The following is a 21994-nucleotide window of genomic DNA, read 5'->3' on the forward strand; positions in this document are numbered from 1 at the left end:
CTCTTCACACCGCCGCTGTTGTCGTAGCAGAAAGGAGAGGGGAGAAAGAATGAGAGAAGAAAGGGGAAGGAAGAAGAAAAATGTGACACTGATATGTGGGTCCACATGATGAGTTAGCTAGTTAGACTGAATCAAAGCGCCGTCAACAAAACAGCCTTCTAAAACTGCATAAAGAGTCACGTTATACTGTTTCAATAGTTGAGAGTTTAAGATATCCGGTATTACGATTTAGGGATATGAATTAGATTGAAGGTGGGAGTCAAAGTGGACTTATTCCAAAAAGATATTCGAATTTACAATGTGCTTGATAACTATCTTTTTGGTCGAGTTTCTAAGTGTTAAGGTTTTTTCCTTGTTATTATTTGGTCTGTCACTACCATCAAAAGTACCTCAAGTTTGTTAACATTAATACCGTATTGTTCATATCAAAAGGTTGTTCATTTTATTGCTAAAATTAACCCAACCAAGTTTTAACTTTACCGACGTTTGGGAACGTAACAATCTAACATTACCAATTACCAAAACTTGTTTCCACTACCAAAGTTTGGTAATTTTAGAATCTCTCTCTCCCAAAAACTTAACAAAAGTAACAAACTAAACACAACTTACACTTCTCAACCTTATCAAATATGGGAAATGCCAAAATTTGGTAGGCTAGGTTAATTTATTTATGCATCAAAGTCAATAACCCCCAATTTTGGTAAGACAGATTTATTGATGTTACGAAATTTTGATAATTCAGAGAACCGCTGAGCAGCGCCATGCTGAACTATTGATAATATCTTTGCATTTTTATAAACATAAAGTATTCAATTGTTTTCACCGAGTCTACATGAGTAGGGTTTCGGAATTTTAAAATATAAAATATGTTAATACTCCTTCCATCCTTAAATATTTGACGCCGTTAACTTTTTTTAAACATGTATGACCGTTCGTCTTATTAAAAAATTAAGTAATTATTAATTCTTTTCCTATCATTTGATTCATTGTTAAATATACTTTTATATATACATATAGCTTTATATATTTTACAAAAGTTTTTGAATAAGACGAACAATCTAACATGTTTAAAAAAGTCAACGGCGTCAAATATTTAGGGACGGAGGGAGTAATATTCTGTATGTGTAATGGTGGTTATGCATATGATGCAAGAGTTTTGGTGTTGGGAAGTGGACAAGAAAACGGTTGATCACTTTTGTCACCTCCCTTGCATGATCAAATAAAATCACTTCTCTGCCAGAACGTACTGTCACTACTAGAGAAACCATCTTTCGTCGGTTGCCAAAAACAACAATAGTCCCGGTTGCTTAAAAAACCGGGACTAAAAAGCATTTTTAGTCCCGATTTAAAAGTGCAATGATCTTTAGTCCCGGTTAGTGTTACCAACCGGGATTAAAGATCATCTTTTGTCCCGGTTTTTTCATTGGCACGACGTGGCAGGTCTCCTAATATTTTTAATCCCGGTTGGTATAAACAACCGGGACTAAAGATCAGATTTTTAGTCCCGGTTGTTTATACCAACTGGGACTACAAATCAGTTTCCCACGTATCTCTCTTCCATCATTCTCTCCACGCGCAGAGTCCTCGGTCCTCACCCTTATCTCTCCCTCCCCTCCACTCTTTATCTCTCCCTTATCTCTTCCTCACCTTCCTATTTCATTCTCATCTCTTCCTCTCCCCTTCCTCTTCCACATCTGATGAAGTTTTCCTCTCTTCTCTTCCTCAGATTTGCGGGAGAAGCAGCCGAGGTGGCGGCTGGGCCCGTGCCGGGGAGGGGCGGCGGCAGCCGGGCCCATGCTGGGTGGGGGCGGCGGCGGCGGCCGCGGCCGGGCTGTGCCGAGCAGGGGCGGCCGCGGCCGAGCCCGTGCCAAGGAGGGGCGGCGGCGGCCGCGGCTAGGCCGTGCCAGGGAGGGGCGGCGGCGGCCGGGCCCGTGCTGGAGCAGCGGCGGCCGGGCCCGTGCCGGAGCGACGGCGGCCAGCCCGTGCCGGAATGACGGCGGCCCAGCGTGGAAGGCCGCGCAGCGACAGCTCCATGGATTTTTTTTCTTTTTTCCTTTTCGTTGTGTGAATAATTTGAATAATTGTTTGTTGATTTGATCCGTGATTTGAGAATGATGTGTGAATGATCTGTGATTTGTTGTTGTGGATGATTTGGGATGTTTGAGATATTGGGTTGTTGCTGTGGATGATTTGGGATGTTGAGATGTGTGGATGATTTTGGGATGTTTGAGAATATTAGGTTATTGCTGTGGATGATTTGGGATGTTGAGATGTGTGAACAATATGTGATGAGTGACGTGTGAACACAAATATGTGATATTTGGCGCTAGAAAAGAAAAAAAGAAAAAAAATAACTTTTGTACCGGTTGGTAATACCAACCGGGACTAAAGATACTATATCTTTAGTCCTGGTTGGTATTACGAACCGGGACTAAAGATCTATTTTTAGTCTCGGTTATTTCAACCGGGACTAAAAATAGATATTTTTAGTCCCGGATTTGTAGTCCTGGTTGGGAAACCGGGACTATAGAGGGTTCCTAACCAGAACTAAAAAGCGATTCTCCAGCAGTGTGTACCTAACATGATCAAATAAACGTTCAACTTCGTATCATCAATGTTCTATCAGCAGAAGTAGTTTAAGCAAGTTTTTTTTCCTCGTAAACATTCATGGTGTCAGAACCCTGATTTTTGCTATATATGCTTTAGTTTGCAGTATCTAAGCGCCTTTTTCTGCATTTGTCCTTATACTATTAACAGATAGTCACATGGTCGTCACATCACCCCCAACAAAACCCACATGCTAATGCATGATAACATGCATGCATGTGGAGAGACTAAACAATGCAATGTATAGTCAAATGAGTCATCAAATTCCTTAATCATGTGTTAATTAGCACAATACAACATGCGGTGCGAAACTTTCGGCTCTGTGTCATTGAAAAAATCTGCATGCTAGCTGATTAACATCATGCAGAGTTTGTAATTAAACATAAACATATTAATTATGTATACATATCTGCCTACTTTTTTTTTGATTATCAACATGTCTCTATCACTGTTAAGCAAATTTTCACCTGTCTATTACTAGCTGTTAATTAATTTTTTAGATCCCCTATCTGCTTATACGTCTCGATTGGGAGGCAAAATAATCCCATAAAATTAGACATGTACCAAACACTTTTGAGATTCCGAATAATATATAAGAGTTGTCGCTCCGCTCCTAAAAATTACACTAAGAAAGTGGAGTGGCATTTCTGCTACTCCTCACCTCCACTCCACCCTAGAGTAGGAGCTCTATAAAATATACCCTTTACTATAAAGACAACATTAGATATGGCACTTATACTAAGAAATTATACCATAAAATATGTTGGACTAAGGTATAAGATATTGTCTGTTTTAATTTTTTTCTTCACATGGATAAACTGTAGAAACAATTCTAATTAATTACCAGTACCGTAGTGGAGCAATATAATTTAAAGAGTAAATTTCACAAAACTACAGATACTATGACCAAACTATCACAAAACTACAGATTTAAGGAGTTGTATCACAAAACTACACATTTAACACCAAATTTATCACAAAACTACACATTTAAGATGAAGTGTCACAAAACTACACGTTTAGTAACTAAATTATCATAAAACTACAGGTTTAGAACTAATTTAATCACAAAGTAATAATGTTTATAGCTCCACCATCACAATGGTGCTAGGGATTTAAACTCCAAAAGTTATAGTTTTGTGATAAGTTCAATATTAAATATGCATTTTTGTGATACTTAACATAAAATCTGCAGTTTTGTGATAAATTTGGTGCTAAATGTGTAGTTTTGTGATACAACTCCTTAAATCTGTAGTTTTGTGATAATTTGGTCAAAATACCTGTAGTTTTGTGAAATTTACTCTAATTTAAATCATACAAAACTATGCAATGTTAATGGTGTCTACAATATATAAAACATTTCCATTGTCTAAATTTAAAATCGTGTCTATATTCAAGTAATTCAAACTAACTATTTAATTGGACAAATGAGTTGAGTTGATATTGGCTTGTTACGTTTGGTTTGGTTTTGGTTTTGGTTTTGATGAAGAACATGACATGTTCCAAGTCAAATTTTAATTTTTTTTTGAACGTTCTATCTTTTTGAATAGGAGTATATTCAGGTTATATTCACAAGAATCATATGAGTATCTAAATTTGTTTTAAAGATATAGTTTTCGTAATATCATAATTTCATCAAGACTTAGATATAATAATAATTCAAATTTTACTCTATCTGTTTCTAGATATAAGTATTTCAAAGGATTCAAAAATCGTACACAAATATAAACATAGCTAGAGTATTTGGTGTCTCATCAACCTCCACTCATTTAAATTTCTTTCCATACTAGTACATGAATAACCAAAATGACAAAACGAATGCAGTGAGATGCATGCATATATATGATTCCAGTTCAATGAACCTTTTGGATCCATGGTACTGCTCCTACTCCCTAGGTTCATGTCAGCTAGCTCCTAGGGTGTACCATTTGATGCTTCTGACTTTTTGATAGCTGGATTAGTTTAAATCACGATTATAAAATTATGATAAAATAATTAATTTTTAGAGGACAAGGTAGTTAATTACCGTGGATTACCTTGAAGAATAGGGAATCAGAAAGACACAAAGCCCTACCCCTACTCAGCCAGGACACTGGACTTCCTCGCCATCGGCTTGTGATTCATCCATCTCCTTCCCCTCGCGACTCGCGGATTCTTGCAAGCAGCGAGACTCTTACAGCTTCCAAATTCGCCCAAATTAAGCTAGCTTCGTTGGCGCTAAAATTTTTCACTATTATTGCAAGAAAGAAATAGTTGTACAAGGCAACAGTAGCACATCCGGCACAAGCACTGCTTATTGTTGAAACCCAATAATCGTTTCTAATTAGCCAAATTGCCCAAGTTCCACCCGCAATAACGCAAAGCAGAGGGATGTTCCACTTCCGAGCATCTCCTGGGCAATGCAGCATGCATATCTAGCAGCTCAGTACAGGCGTTGGACACCTTATCCCACAACAAGGCATGCATCTCTTACACAGCACCAAAAATATAGAATAATTAATTCGATTGCTTTTCTTTTTATAGGGATCAGAAGATGAGCATCCTTGGCTGGTTGCCTTTGCTTAATTTGGCTTTAATTTTTCTGGGCTAGAACCGAATACAATTCCTTTTTTCTCCATATGAAAAAAAAGAGAGATCTTAATTCTGTTACGACCGGTGTAGAAATCCTTATCACTCCATCTTTAAAATCAGTCGTGGATTAGATCCATTTTGCAAGTAACAATCTTTAACATATCCAAAAGATGCAAGAATTTCTATAGTTAATGAAGCTGACTTTGTTGATCAAGACTCTAAACCCGTGCTATGCATATATAGGCTATACAAGATTCTAAACTAATTTAATTTTATGTAGCATAATAACGTGCTACAGATCATTAATTGTATATTCTCGCAGTAAATTATCTTGAAGTTTGTTATGTAGTCGAACTTTAAGGAGCTGCAGGTCACTTCAGGATCAATGGCACCCAAGTACCCAACCAAGAAGTACTACGATACAAAACTTAAAGCTTGCAGATATTAGTTAATACTATATTCGTCCCAAAATATAGCAATTTTTAGGTGTTCAGATTTATAGCTAAAAATTGTTATATCTGTGTGTTTAGATTTATAGCTAAAAATTGCTACATTTTAAAACGGAGGTAGCAGTTATTTGTTTTACAAGCGAGAGATATATTAATTATGATAGCATGATTACCAAAGTTTCTAGCTATTATTTTTTAAGAATACAACGTTATTATGATGTTCGATCCAACACGAGAGGGATCTAATAAGATCACTTTGGACAAGCAGCATGATCGATGATTCGTACGTTGGAGTATAAAGAAAGTCATCATCAGTTAATTATCTGGCTATATAGAGAGAGAGAGAGGTCGATCAATCGAAGCAAGCAATCAAGCATATGCATCCGTGGATCTAACACTACTGTATCAATTAAGTAGATTCTCTATAGCACTTAACTGCATTGTAGTACTACACTGGGTAGCAAGATGCTCGGCTAATTACTACTCCATCCGTCTCAAAATATCATAATAACTTTTTCACCTACATTATCTTCTCAATTAATCACAACCTTACACCATTCAAATTCTTACCTACTTTCTTTTCATAATCAATCACAACCATCCTTCATTTAATCTCATATATTTTTTTAATACCTATACATAAGTCTAAAACTTCTTATATTTTAGGACATAGTTTGTGCTAGTTTAATACTACCTCCGTTTAGGTTATAAGATTTTCTAGCATTACACATATTTATATAGATGTTAATGAATCTAGGCACACATATATGTATAGATTTATTAACATATATATGAATGTGGATAATACTAGGGGAGCGTATCCTATGCACACAGGCCCTCGCGTGTACACACCGTGTACACCAACTAAAAATTATCACAAAAAATTCTAGGAAAATTCATACATGTACTTTCAATAGTATTACATCTACGTGCAAAGTCGCAATTTCAAATTCATTCTACATAGAGAATAACAAAAAAGATAAAATTCTGACAAAATTGCAACCTTAAAACTGTCAGATTTTTTGTTTTTTTTGTTACGGCTAAAATATAATGAATTTGACGTTAAGATTTTAACCCTAGGTGTAGTACAATTGAAAGTATGTATATGATTTTTTCTAGATTTTTTGGTGATATTTTTTAGTTGGTGTGCACGTGTGTACACGTGAGGGCCTATGTGCATAGGATATGTTGCCTAATACTAGAGTCTTATATATAATATGAAACGGTGCAAGTACTAATATGTTGAGCAAATGAATGCAACAAAATTAAGGGACCCGGCACCATGCTGACCCCTATTTTGGAGACACACACGTACGCGTGGCAAGCAAATTAAACTGGTTAATTACTCCTATCGCGATCCTCATCATGGCCATGCATGGGGTAACGAATTAATTAAGCTGCTGGCTTGGGTATCTCACTATAAATACCCAAACTGGCCATGGTTTAAGCAAAAAGCTAGCTACTCGATTCATTCGCCGCTAGCTAGCTTTTGCTTTATCCTCCGAAGAGAAGAGGGATCGATGGAAGAAGTTGAGAGTAGTTATCGATCGGAGATGATGGATGGCGAGGGGTGGAAGATGATGCAGCCTAATACTAATAAGCAGCTGGTGCAGATCAAGACGAGGTCGTCGTCGATGCAGGTGGTGAAGGAGGAGATCGAGGAGGAGGAGGTGGCGGGAGGAAGAGGCCGGAGAAGAGGAGGGCTGAGGCGGTCGGTATCGGGGAGGGTGAGGGAGCAGCGCGCGCGTCTGTACATCATGCGCCGCTGCGTCTCCTTGCTCATCTCCTCCACCTTCCACGACTAGCTCTACCTCTCCCTGCGCCACTATTTTTTTTTCTTTTCCCCTTCCTTTTCTTTAGCTGCTTCTGGGCTGGGCCTTCAATTATGTACTGGGCCCGGCCCAACTCCATCTTGTTTCTTTTCTTTTCTATATGTAACTACGCTTTTTTTGCTTTGTTTGCCTGACTTAGCTGGGCTGCTCTCTGAGAGATGGGCCACTGTTGTTTCGATCTGCCCATCCTGATATGCATGCCCTGTCTGTGTAGACACATGTACCGTCCTGCTCCTTAATTTGGCAGTCAAAATAATTTGCTACAATTTGAAAGATATGGAAAGCACAGCAAAATATGCATCTAAACTTTTTTTTCCAACACCGTATCGAAACATTTCACTCTCACGCATTAATCACCTAATTTTAACGGTTAATTAGTTAATATATATAATCATGTGAGATCTTCTTGTTAATATATAATTGTAATAAATACAACGGTGTAATCGGATCAAAGTTCAGATAAGTAATTTAGAAGAACATATTTAGTTTAAGTAATTTATAGAGGAAAATAATATTTAAAGCTTCTTAATGGAGTGTTAATTAATTTGATCTTGCAACTTACAAGATATATAAATTAAAAGTCAAAGAGCCGATCAACTGACAAGCCGATGTAGCAATGCTAACCGATGTCGGTACCAGCTAATGTTGATAGAGTTTTGAGCAATCAGCTATATATGTCCAATGTAGAGACTGATACTTGAGTAAATAATAATATAAAGACAATCAGCTAATGATAATATAATATAACAATAATATATTTTACTAGAAACCAATCGGCTAATAATGATATGATAGAATAAGCGTTGATCCGAAGGTTAAAGCATACATCGCTGTAGGTCCGATGTCATTAAATCCAAACGATTAGATAAATAGTGAAACTTTTGTTCCGATCGGCTAAATCTAACTTGTATATAATCCTTATAAGCCGATGCAACGTAGGCTAGAGAGAAACCCCGATGAAACCCTTGTATATCATTATAATCCTTGTAGATAACTCATCGGCTGAAACCCCGATGAAACCCTTATATGCAATTAAAAAGTAGGCTAGAGAGTATGGTTCTAAGCACGACTTAGTTCAAGGCATATTTTATTTTCTAGTTTTTTCCAAATGAGATGAGAATATTTGTAGTCTCGATGTGCTAAATTAAATTGTTGACTGAAACTCAATAAGTCATCTTAATACTCATTGCTTGTATGCATGCATATAGTACCTTGGTTTTGTTATATGGTGGATGAGTTAATTCGTCCTTGGTCTTGGTGACAAAATAAATATGCCTTAGACTTTTGGATGAAGGGAGCATCTAGTATGCATACTCAACTAAGGCCATATATACGATGAGACCCACCTCATCTGCTAGTTTGAACCATCACTAGGATGCCCTAAGGATTATAGGTTTAAATCCAATTAGGTTATATGCTAGAGTTCTTTGAAACAAATTTCTATTATTATGCTGACGTACAAACATCCTAGAATGTAAGAATCTATGTGTCTCTATTAACACTAGAAAATAATAGGAAGTTGGGAGATTTGTCTCATCACCTTATGTCTATTTTTCCCCTTTTATTCAACAAACCTATTGGATTTGTGCCTTATGACAAAAGCTGGAGATATAAATCATTTATATTATCTTTAAAAATGAACTTAAGAAAATTTTTCAAAGGAATGTTTGTACCTTTTATTCAGTATTGGACACTTAGCAAGAATATCATAGAGAGGTAACACATGGATCGGATGTCCTAACATTTTCTTTTTCTTAATGAAGAACCACTAGCATGCATATTGTTCGTGGTTCCTTCTCTAGTAGTTTGGTTGATGTACATATTATTGGTAGAATTTTATCTATACTCTCTAAAAACAATCCAATGGTGGTGGCATTGAATCTGTCGCCCCACCTACTCCAATAGCAATCTTTAAATATTACCCCTTTAACTTCTTAATATTACACAACAACTATATCTAAATGGATAGCCACATATAAAATTAATGTGGGTAGCCACATTTTCCTATAGGGGAAATGTGGGTCACATTTTTCCTATAGGAGAATGTGGGTCACATTTTCTCTCCTATAGGGAAAATGTGGGTAACATATTTCATGGTAAATATGATTTATTTATTTTAGAAAAATATTTTAATATTTTTTTCATTTTATCCGTAGCAAACACAAACATTTAACTAGTCAATAATATTCATGTATTAATCGTATTCCTTCTTTCAGGGTTATAATTCAAGTAATCAGAAGGTGATTGCACATGCTAACACAAATAGAGATACCAACAACTTGGCAATGCAAACACAAGTTCCTACTCATACTAGAGAGGGACCAACTTTCACACAACTACTACTTGGAGAGGAAGATTTTGACCTTCCTCCGTATGTTCCGGACGATGCTAAAGAGAGCAATCAGTTCTATCAAAAAACAACGAATGAGTTCCTTAACATGAACCAATTGGATAACAATGGTATAGGAACTGCTCAGTTGGAATCTCGGGAGCATATGATGACATATGGCTTAAGTTCTGGTATAAGTTCACAGCTTTTAGGTTCTCAAGCAATAGACGTAGTTGATGTTGTAGGATGCTTAACTTCACCACGGGGTACCCAGCTGCATGAGGGTCATCTTGCACATCTAATGTCATATATCCGTGCATGTCATGATCTAGAGCAACATACCCCTCCCAACTTTGTCATGCATCAATCTATTGGGCCAGTGTTGAACCACTATGCCCTTAGTGCAGAGATGTCATATTCCATGAGATATCCAGAAAATGCAGTTACTCGTGGACCTTAAAATATTCTTGGGTTTCCTAAAAAATGCAGACACACACGCACGTATATATGTAGATGGTGAACCGCAACTTCTTCATGCTCATCCACTACGTCCATGGCAGGCATGTCCTAGCCCGCCTCCAAATCCTACTCGCCGCTCGTGGTCCTTATATAGTCTTATTAATTTTTACCTAGCTTGCATTGTTCAATACATCATCTACTGATCGATCAGCTAGCTTGTTTTGGACAAACATATATCTGTATAATTTCTCATAAGCAAGTATTGAGTTGATTCATTCAATTCATTGATCGATTCAGGTGTCCAATCGCTGCTGCATGCACAGAGGAGGCGCCTGCTGGCTCTTCTCACCCCGTCGCTCTACTACTTGGGTTAATTACAATCGACAAACTACTACCTAAGCTAGCTAGCCGCTGGCTTTCCTTCATTTTACTCCCTCCGTTCCATAATATAAGGCACAACCACTTTTATTAGATATTCCATAATCTAAGACATGCATACAAGCATGCAATTAACTATGGCATCTTCTCTATTAAATTATTACTTTTTTAAATCCTCCACTCTCATGTTATCTAATCTTATTGGATGCATGTATTATATTTATTAGGATGATTCTAAAAAAACTACAAGATGATAATAATTATTTATTGATCTTTGGGTTAAGGGTGGTTGTGCCTTATATTTTGGAATGGAGGGAGTATCATGCATGCTGTAACTGCGATTCGTCAGTCCGGTGATGTTATACAATCACAATAAGTTTATCACAACTATAGCACACAAGCGTTTTAATTTTAGGAACAATTCCAATTTACCCCCTTGAAACTATTGCGACAGTATAAATTACCCCCTCAATTAAAAACCAGATATTCTTCACCTTCAACTTTTCATACCGGATGAATTACCCACCGACGGACTCAGGAGCGGTTTTTGTTGTACGTGACGCACACGTGATAGTCCAATCAGCATAAAAAATATAAAAGGGTAGGGCCCACATATGGTGACTGAGAGAAGAGGTGGAACTGACAAGTGGGTCCCACAATTTTTTATTTTTCTTATATTGATTGGATTGCCACATGGACGCCATGTAGGATCAAACCGCTCCGAAATCAACTAGGGGGTAATTCGTCCGGTATGAAAAGTTGAGGGTGAATAATGTCTGTTTTTTTGAATTGAGGAGGGTAATTCAAACCTAAGAAGATGTCATAGGGAAAATATATACATATTATATGTGCTGATTTTTCTAAAAAACCGGCACTTAAGCAGCAATGCCATAGGTACCAGTTTTACTAAAGAACCGGTACATATATATACTTACAATTTTGCTATATATTTGTCGACAAATTTTTCTCAAAAAAAATGACACTGTAACTTGTATGTACCTACAATGTAACTTATACGTAACTTTCATATAATTTTGAACCATTAGATTTCTTTCAAGATTCGTGCAAGTCATGAAGAAGGAAAAACGTCACGGCGCGCGCACATGTGAGAGGATTTGTTCCCACAACCTTCGTTTCACCGAAATAGCATGTTATGTAATTTTTGAAAGTCACATACAAGTTGTTACATGCAACTTACAGTGTAATTAAATCACGATTGTACTATAACCACATCTGTTAAATTGTCGGTGTTGGTTCTAGAATTTCGGGCACTTTTAGTGCCATCCTTTTTTTGCTGTGATACTACGTACTGTACTATAGTAGCTACCTGGTACTAGCTTGGAGTATATATCTGCTGGTATACCGGCCGGGCAGTTGAGAGTAATAAAGATGGAGTAGGTAGGATTTGCATTGATATATAGATAGGCATAGGTAGTATGATTAATTGATGGAAGAAGAAGATACATCCAGAATACGAGTACATTAGTGAATGAGTAGTTAGGATGGTTGGGGTGGGCAGAAGGTGATGAGGTAGCGCTTGGCGTGACAACGGTTGAGGCTGGTGGCGTCGTCGTAGGCGTAGCTGTACGCACGAGGGCAGATGGCCTTGAAAAGGTGGGAGAAGATGGTGGGGCGGCACGCCGACGGCGAGGCGTAGTCCCCCGTGCAGCAGTAGCGGTCGCCGCCCATGGCCCTGCAGGCGCTCCGGCAACCCGCCACCCTCCCTTCCCTGTCCCGCACCTCCAGCGCCGACGGGCAGCACACGTTCACGTCCGCCCCGCACGCCGCCGTCCCGCACCCCACGCCTCCCCCCACCGCCGCCATCGACACCGGCGCGTTGAACCCGTCCACCAGGCTCACGTCGTAGAAGTGCATCGCCGACGCCGACGTCCCCAGCGTCATCTCCACCACCGTCGCGGGAGTCGCCCCCGCCGCGCCGTTGCACCGCAGCACGCCGCCGCAGTCGCCCGTCGCGCAGCTGCCGCGCCCGCGGGAGTCGAAGCTGCAGCCCCGCCGCGGCCACACGCGCCCCGACCACCCCGCCGGCACCTCCAACGCCGCCTCCTCGCCGGCGCCCAGGTGGAAGCCACCCGACTGCGGCGTCGGGTGCCCCGCGGTGCCCAGCAGCCCCGGCCACACCGACTCGCCGCAGTTGTTCACCATGATCAGCTGGATGCCGCCATTCCCTCCTCCTCCTCCACCTGCAACTTCATCCCTCATAATTAATTAGCTACCAATTCAAACGGATCATGCATTTCTGCTTGTTTAACTGCCATGTACGTACAAGCTGTGATTGCCATGATGAGGATGGCATTGACGACGAGCAGCAGAGGAGTGGCCATCAACTCAATTAACTGCCAATATATAGCTAGCTTAGTCGCTTGATGCAACTGATGATCACTAGTCTTTGGGGGGAGGCCAGCCAACCAGCGCAGCCAACATATATATAACCTGTCAACACTGACTATAAAAATTATGCAGAGGGAGCTAGCCTCCCTAGCTACTGAAGCTAACTGACTTGTTAGCTTACTTCCTTTCCTGTAACTAACACCTGGGACATCCATCTGAAGCGAATAAACATACTACTATCTATTTCAGTTTCATGTGTTCCATAAGCCACAACACGTTGCTGCCATAATTCTGTCGACTTGTTCGTACTACCACTAGCAATGTCTACATGCTCAATCAGCAATTTAGGCACCACTATAGGCTACCTGATGACTGTGCTAGGCTGCTGTAACTCAACTTCACACTTGGCTTCAGTTAATTAGCTTACTGACCTGACCTGCTCTTCACATCTTATTGCACATTAATTTTCAGTTTTTCACCTATGTGCAGTGCAATCAGCTAATCGGATGCCTGGCAACCAAATCAGTGCGAGCAGAGCAGCGCAGCAAACTCCAAAGGCTGCAAATTACTACTAAGTACCAACTTTAATTTCACTTTCTTCTTTTTCCTTTGGGGATTGCGATCCATCTCTCAGCAGGTACTACGTCAGGATCTATTCCTTGCTTTGCGCTGAGGTTTCTCGCTTTGTACTTGTGCTGCGCAAATGCATCATCAACCGCATGCTACTAGAGTATTTATATATCTCCTCGTCCTCGATCGTCATTTGGATAAGGAAAAGAATTTGACAAGTCGTAGCCGTAGCCCCAGTTGCAATCTCCTTCTCTTTTGCTTTTGTTCTCTGCTTTTTTTTCACGATCTCTATCCTGTGAATGCCGCTGGGGTCTATGATCTTTCATATGCATATGTAATTCATCAGAAAGCAAAGCATGCATGTATGCTCTGTTCAGTTGCTTTCCAAATCAGAAAAGGAGTCCTAGTCGTCTAGCTCGATCACTGAGTCACTGATATGATTTTTCTCTACATATTCACACCAAAGCCTGAAGATACATTTTAACCAGACCAGTCACATATATCGCTTCTTCTTGTTGATATACATTATGCTCAACAGTATTACAATTTTATATTTGAAATATGCTGCACACAGACTGTTTAAACTTGAAATAATTGAGCAGCACGCACAACACAAATACATGGGCGTGCTTTTTAGCGAGGACCGATATTACAGAACGAATATAAAATACACAAAATACGTACATCAATTTGTCTGATTAGCTACAGTAAACGAATAATGTTAATCTCCTTATCCCAAGTTAATGCTTTCAGTGGCTAGTTCACTTTCATTGTGACTTGTGAGTTCATTTCGTCTCCTGAATACATGTGCATACTCCACTATCCTTATCTTCCTCTGTATTAGTATGTATCATCGTCAAATTGATCTGGCTTTAATCTGCCGCTGCCAAATAGACATCGGCTTATTGCTGATCTGTTAACTGTACCGTCAGTGTGGAAGGGAATTACTACTGAAATCGGACTCCAGCACGGATGGTCACTAGACCTGCCAGGATTTTTGGACATATCCAAGTGAAGTGCTTTCATCATGTTGAAGCATTCCTTCACCTCATGGTCCTGCAGTTAGTTTAATTAACACCATCAGTTAACTCTATATGTTTTCCAGACGGGTAATTTTACCATCATTGAAAATGTACAGAAAGATATCATATTTTCTAGTATAAAATTAATTTGGTACCTCCAGATATTAAATATCTCGAGTTACCAAAAGTTTTAGTTTAAAATTTAGATACCTCAAGGTACTTTTTCAAGGGTCGTAAAATTTCTTTTCCTAGACACTAGTACTATGCCCGTATATTGTAACATGATCTAGAGTAATAGGGTGGAAGGGGTGTGTTGGTTTGGTTTTTTATCGGCGCTGTGCGTGGTATGGGAGGGGGATGGGTGGACCGGTTCGGTTTTTTACAGGCGCCACATGCTATAGGGAGGGAGGAGAACAACTGAGTGTTTAAAGTAGTAGAGAATAGAGAGAGAGAAGAAAAACTTTGTTGTATACATATTGGAGAGTTTGTTTAGAATCATTGTCCCATGCAACATATAAAGCAACCTTACCCTAGATTTGCATCATAAAAAGAGAATATGCAAATAAACAGAGTAGCTAGTGTCCTGTTCACAATATTGTAACAGAGCATTACGGTCGGATGTGAATATGTAAACAGAGTAGTCCAGCATTTGCAGATGGCGACTTGGGCAGTGAATGATGAATCACGAACGCAAAAATAATAGTAACAAATGGGTAGAATATTGTTGAAGTATATATAGGGTAAGAAATTAATTAAGGTACGTACCGTTTGGGAGAAAGGATGAATGAGGCGGTTGAGGAGGAGATGATTGGGGTGTTGTGGTGTAGTAGAGGATAAAGTAAGAGCAGAGGCAGCAAGCAGCGAGGCATCAAAGCGGAGAAAGGAGGGATCAAAGAGGGAGCGGAGGAGGAGGGCCCTAGTAGTTGTAGTAGTAGTAACGGGGAGGAAGGAGAAAGGGGTGACGCAGGCGAGGCGCCAGCGGAGAGCCTTGAGCAGCGTGAGCTCCATGTCCCGGATGGTGGACGCCCGGAACGAGTGCCCCATCGCCTCCTCCATCTGTCCACCACACAACACATGCATCCATCCTTCAGTTCACTTCGTATCGATCGATATGTATGAATATATGATATGAATGCATAGATATGGTATGAATATGAATGCACCGAAAATTAAATGAAATGAAAATATACGTATAGTACCTGAAGGTCGTGGAGCGAGGGGATGGTGACTTCGTCGAGCTTGCAGGCGAGGGACAGGCACGCCACGCTCACCACTTCCACCATCCACTCCTCCCACTTCTGCCAATATTAATTGGCAATGCATACTCAGTTACTAGCTAGAGGAGACGTACCACTACTACTAACTGAGTACTCCGATTTGATCGATAGATTTACCAACCAAATGGCAATTGATGGAGAGGAAGCGATCCAGATAGTTGGCTGCGTTGAACGCCGTCGCGGCCTCCAGTCCCAGCCTTCCCATTGCCTGATCATTCATCATCATATATCAATCTTTCGATTACAAATTAAAAATTTACACAACACAAGAGCTAACAACAATAATTATTTATTTTGCACATCAATAATCTATCTCTTAGTGTCGAGATATCACTATCTATCAGAATGTACAGATCATGGAAGAATATATAGCTAGTTAATTAATAGAGAGAATGATCGGTCGATACAAGTCGAGAATCTGTACATACATAGATGATGTAACGTACGGCTTTGAGCCTGGCGGCCGCCACACCATGCTGCTGCTGCTGAAGAAGAAGATGATGGCGTTGCAGGTAGCAGCAGTAATCTCTGATCTGAAGAGCGTAACACCTCTGCTTCGCCTTGTAGTACTCCATCACCTCATCATCAATATCATCTGGCGTCGTCGTCCCAGCTTGTTGCTGCTGCTCCGGCGGTGGCGGCGGCGGGGGGGGCGTAGAGTCGAAAGGGTCCTCATCGCAGTAGAGATCAAGAGAATTATTGAAACTAGTATCGTCGTCATCATCCATGCTTGATCGATCTACCGCCCGCCGTTCACCGTCTCTTCTTCATGAATTAATTCTACCTAGCTAGCAGCTGCATATGCGATCGAGATGCTCCCTCCCTCCCATGGATTATATACCTACCTAGCTATATCTAATTAATTAATGATCAACAAGCTAGAATGTATATAGCCACCATGCAATATAATGGTTGTGAAGGAGACGCAGCAAGCAAGGCGAAGGCAAAGGCGGGCGGCATGATCGATGATGATATATCGATATATATGGAGACGATCGACGCACACAAGATGGAGTGAGCCGTGAGCGAGCGTACGTACGTGCGTGCGTGAGGAATTATACAAGGCATGCATGCGTCCGTGCGTGCATACGTTGCCTTAAAATTAAAACCGGCCGCAAGAGCTAGCTAGCTAGATCCAATCCAGATCGACGTGCACATGCACATGCACGCCTCACCTGTTCATGCATGCAAATGTTATATGCCCAAACTCGTACCTAATAATTATCTAGCGGAGTTTTTTTTTTGTTTTTAACAATTAATACTAGAAAAAAATACCCGCGCACTGCAATGGTTGAAGGGAGAGTGGATTTTAATCCCTCAAGAGATGTTCCCTCGTTGTTTACATGTCAATCAAATAGTTATGAATTTTTTTTAAAAAAATGTGAAGATGTATTAACATGTGATATATCACTCCACAAACATGCAAGTTCAAATTCAACTTTCACATCTCGCAGCAATTTTTTTTCGTTGCGAGATGTGGAAGTTGAATTTGAACTTACATGTTTTTGGAGTGATATATCACATGTTAATACATCTTCACATTTTTTTCATAACCATTTGATTGACATGCAAACAACGAGCGGACATCCCCTCGAGGGATAAAAATAGTTTCCCGGGTGAATGCTATTTTAATCTTATTATTGTTATACAAAATTCACTTTGAGAATTCGCTTGGATATATATTTTTCTCAAAAATCATGAGCTGCAAAAAAGAGTCCGATCATTTTAAGTTAGCATGCGAGTTTTTTTAAAGAGATTTCTTATATGACTCATGTATTTCCAAAAGCGAACGAACTTAAGACCCCACTCAAATGCGGATATGTATTTTCAAAAGTGAATGCACTTAAAAATTGACTCATACACGGATGACGTACCAAAATACCGACAAAAACATCTTCAATTTTTTTAATAGTAATTATAGTAGAGATATTAATTTTTCCGTCATGCTAGATTTTTCTCCCAAGCCAAACAGTGTGTTTTTTTTAATTCTGATCCGCCAATATAACCCCCCTCTATTTCACAATATAAGGTGAGGTGCTTTAGTTTTATCCTCAACTTAACTTCTTTTTAGGTTTAACTAAGTTTAACTTATAGGAAAAACATTATAATATTCTAAAAGCCAAATAAATATATTCGATAGTGGATCTTAATAGAATTGATTTGATGTTACGAATGTTGTTATATTTTTCTATGTAATTAATCGAACTTAAAAAAAGTGACTTTAAGACTAAATTTTTTGTGATAATTTTTAGTTGGTGTACACGGTGTGTACACGTGAGGGCCTGTGTGCATAGGATACGCTCCTATATATATATATATATATATATATATATATATATATATATATATATATATATGAGGGTTGAAAATATATATTACGGGCGATGAACAGTACTGTGGACTCTTTTCTCTGTTAAATAGAGTATATATTGTCATGTTCTACATTAGGACATACAGTTATATCTGTCCATCCATACTGTGAAAGATTGCAAAGGGAGCAAACGCATGATCGATGGATGTATGAGCCAACATGCATGCATCTACACATTTGTGGCTGGGCGGCTATAGCGCCCATATAATATTCAGTCGGTCGCGGCCGGTTGATTTGTAGATGTGTGCTGTGCATGCACGGATGGGTGCCTTAATCAATTTGGATGTGAATGCATGAATTTAATTAAATTTCTACCTAACGAAAGATGCAACATATATATACTACGTACTGTTACATGTATAAATATATTAGTAGTAGTATATACTTGCATGCATGAGGAGGAGTTATGTTGGAGTGGTCCATGGCAACACTGTGTGCATTCAATTCGATCATTCGTACTCATACGTATATGCGTATGTACTAACGCCCCAGACACATACAGTACAAACATACATATACATAGCTAGTACTATCTCCGTTTCCTAATATATAAAAACGTTAATTTTTTCACAAATATTTAAACATTCATCTTATTCAAAATTCTTGTGTCAATATAAAAAAATTAAGTTATGCTTAAATATCATTTGATGATAAACCACGTCACAATAAAATATAAATAATAACCACGCCATAATAAAATATAAATGATAATCATATAATTTTTTTAATAAGATAAATAGTCAAATATATTTTAAAAAGTCAACAACGGTATACATATATATACATACATATATATATATATATATATATATATATATATATATATATATATATATATATATATATATATATATATATATATATATATATAGACACACACGTACAGAGTACTGGGTACTATATCCATCCATGGATGCATCCATCACACGGCCGGCCAGTTGTACCCCATGCACATGACCACTGTAATGACACGATGACACTTAATTAGATACTCTATTTATTAATTTACTTAAGAAAGTACCTTTAGCTAATTGTAAGGCATCATCAGTAGTCTCTCTAAACATACACCAACTAGTGGTATATATCGATATAGTAGTATATATACTATCTTGGTTTTATATGACACCGTTGTTTTTTAATATGTTAATTTGATTATCTATCTTATTTAAAAAATTAATATAAATATATTAAAGTATAAATTATTATTTTTCTTAATAATAAAATATGTTATAACAAAATAAATAATATTTATATATTTTTAATAGGATGAATGATTAAACATCATGTTAGAATTTAATGACGTTATCTATATCTATATCTATACTATTATAAAAATTGAAAATATTTTTGTCGGTATTTTAATATGTCATCTATGTTTGATTGGTTTTTAAGTACGTTCGTTTTTAGAAATACATATCCGTATTTGAGTTGGATTTTATGTTTGTTTGTTTTTAAAAATACAAAAGGAGTCGTATAAGAAATCTCTTTAAAAAAACTTGCGTGCTAACTTGAGATGAAAGTCGGGCTCCTAATTGCAGCTCAAGATTTTCTAAAATAAAAATCCAAGTGAATTCCTACAGTAAATTTCATCCTAGCTAAACCGTATAACAATGATAAGATTAAAATAGCACTCATCCATTGTAACGCACGAGTATTTTTTCAAGTATATTGAAAAGGAAGTAGGAGAACTGACTTGCTCAGTTAGTTACGCTAAATTATTTTTTCATCATCGTGCGGATTATTGGAGATTAATTGAAGAACGCGCGGCATTAATTTGTAGAGTAGTATTCATAGGGTACGTACAACGCCATTGAATAATCTGACAGTAGCAGAGACAAGTTCAGTCTGTACAGTGAAGTGCAAAGCTTCTCTTAGACCCTGAATTCCAACCTTTTTCTTTAAATTTTTAACTTTTTCGTTACATCGAACTTTCTTACGTACACAAACTTCTAATTTTTCTATTACATCGTTTCAATCTCTTCAAACATTTAATTTTAGTGTGGAACTAAACACATCCCCTTATAGTAGTAGCCGTATGTTGATTAGAGAGACAGCCCAGGCCGGCTCCTCATGATTGAGGAACAAGTCTACTTTGTCTCTCTCAAATTTACACCGTCCAATCTAATTTGTATCTCTCAATCATAATACCATATATCTTAAGCACTCAATTATTAAAACTGGTGCAAAATAACCCCCTCAATAATTTTGAGGATGGTTTTCACTGACGTAGCCGGTTGACCTAGGCCAACCATTGAGGAAGTAAGTAGGGACCCACATATCATACTATTTCTCCTTCCCTTCCTCATCCCCCCTCTCTCCCCTTCTGTTCCTGCTCTCCACAACGATGGTGGCTGGCGGCAAGTTCCCATTGGGGCGAAGCGGAAACCGGGGGCAGTTGTTGGCAGCTAGCACAACAGAGCCAAGGAGGATGGCGGCTTGACCTCACGGAGGCTTACAGAAAGGTTGAGGAGAAGGTGGAGGGGCGATAGCAAGGTGATGGCGGCGGAGGAGCTCGAGGGGGTTGGGACGTGATGGCCCTCACCTAGTCCGCATATACACGGGTAGAGAGTGGCATCGTGAAGGAGGACGCGGTTATATTACTCCAAGCCGCAGACCACTGTCAGTGGGTCGAGATGGATGGGCCAACAGGCTCCTTCATGACGGTCGCAAAGTAGAGGCCGACGGCTTTGTCGAGGCTACCGTGGTAGGAGTTAAAGTGATTAGCGGCGACGTCTCGACCGTCCAAGTCGTGGGTCGCTGCACCCGGTTCCGCTTCGCTTTGCTGGGAGCTAGCCACCAGCCGATGCTGCTACTATGGAGAAGGGGGGTATTTTACTTATTGCCACTTTTAAGATGTGGCGATTAAGGATTTGTCACTTACAATCTATGACGTGTGGCCCTCGTATATTTATGACATGTGGATCTAGTGGCAAATCCTTAATTGCCACTTATAAGAGTGACAAATAGTTAAATATCTTGGAGAGGGGGAATGTAATGGGAAAGAGAGAGATAAGGGAGAAAGAGAGAGGAGGAAGAAGGAAAGGGGAGAGAGCCAGAGAGGGAGGGGGATGTTATGTGGGTCTGCACATGTTGGCTCAACGATTGGACTAGGCTAACATGCCACGTCAGCGAAAATCAACTCAAAACTACCAAGCGAGTTATTTTACACCTGTTTTAATAGTTGAGGGTTTAGGATATCTGATACTGTAACCGAGGGATACGAATTATATTGGACATATATATTTAAGGGAGTCTAAGTGTACATACTCTCACGTGATTGAAACATGTGGATGTATGGGCCACGATCACAGAAATATGGGCCACTTAAATATAGGCCAGGGGCCTATGTGCATTTACGTTGGCCGGCCCAGAAACGTGGAGCTGGGATAGTGGGCTTAATGGACCTGGCCCAGAATCTATCGGATACCACTCCACTACGGAGTCCCCTCCTCTCCTCCCCTCACCTCACGATATGATGATATCCATCCATCGCTGCGATTCGCCGCCGACTCCATCCGATCCTCCTCAACTCCGATGGCGATGGCCCTGCTGCTGCTGCTGCTTCCGCTCGCCACCCACCCTCAGCCAGCGTCCACCGATCTCTTTCTTTCGTGCTGCTGCTTGCTTCACCGATGGTGATGCATGCTTGATCTGTGTTCGTCCAAATGCCTCAAAGGGCGATCCCATCTTCAACCGCGATTGCGATGGCGATTAGGCGATGGCGCTGAGCCACCTCCTCCTCCTCCTCCTCCTCCTCCTCAGCGTCACCTCTTCCACCGA

The 21994-nt window shown here is 39.4% G+C and overlaps 2 protein-coding genes and 1 pseudogene across 2 annotated transcripts; 1 reads left to right on the forward strand and 2 right to left on the reverse strand.

Moving 5' to 3' along the window:
• The first annotated feature begins 7147 nt into the window (after positions 1 to 7147).
• On the forward strand, positions 7148 to 10308 carry LOC127755891 (uncharacterized; annotated as a pseudogene).
• A 1425-nt stretch (positions 10309 to 11733) lies between these two features.
• On the reverse strand, positions 11734 to 13033 carry LOC127755098 (thaumatin-like protein). Its single transcript, XM_052280735.1, has 2 exons — positions 12910 to 13033; positions 11734 to 12826 (listed from the first exon to the last, which is right to left on the reverse strand). The coding sequence occupies exons 1-2, from the start codon at positions 12965 to 12967 to the stop codon at positions 12123 to 12125; spliced, it is 762 nt and encodes a 253-aa protein (XP_052136695.1). The 5' UTR covers positions 12968 to 13033; the 3' UTR covers positions 11734 to 12122.
• A 1119-nt stretch (positions 13034 to 14152) lies between these two features.
• LOC127753633 (putative cyclin-D7-1) lies at positions 14153 to 16571 on the reverse strand. The gene is made up of 5 exons (XM_052279043.1): positions 16272 to 16571; positions 15965 to 16051; positions 15766 to 15864; positions 15332 to 15622; positions 14153 to 14600 (listed from the first exon to the last, which is right to left on the reverse strand). The coding sequence occupies exons 1-5, from the start codon at positions 16569 to 16571 to the stop codon at positions 14385 to 14387; spliced, it is 993 nt and encodes a 330-aa protein (XP_052135003.1). The 3' UTR covers positions 14153 to 14384.
• Positions 16572 to 21994: the final 5423 nt, after the last annotated feature.

This window comes from Oryza glaberrima, chromosome 11, assembly GCF_000147395.1.
Source record: "Oryza glaberrima chromosome 11, OglaRS2, whole genome shotgun sequence".
NCBI classification, from domain to species: Eukaryota; Viridiplantae; Streptophyta; class Magnoliopsida; order Poales; family Poaceae; genus Oryza; species Oryza glaberrima.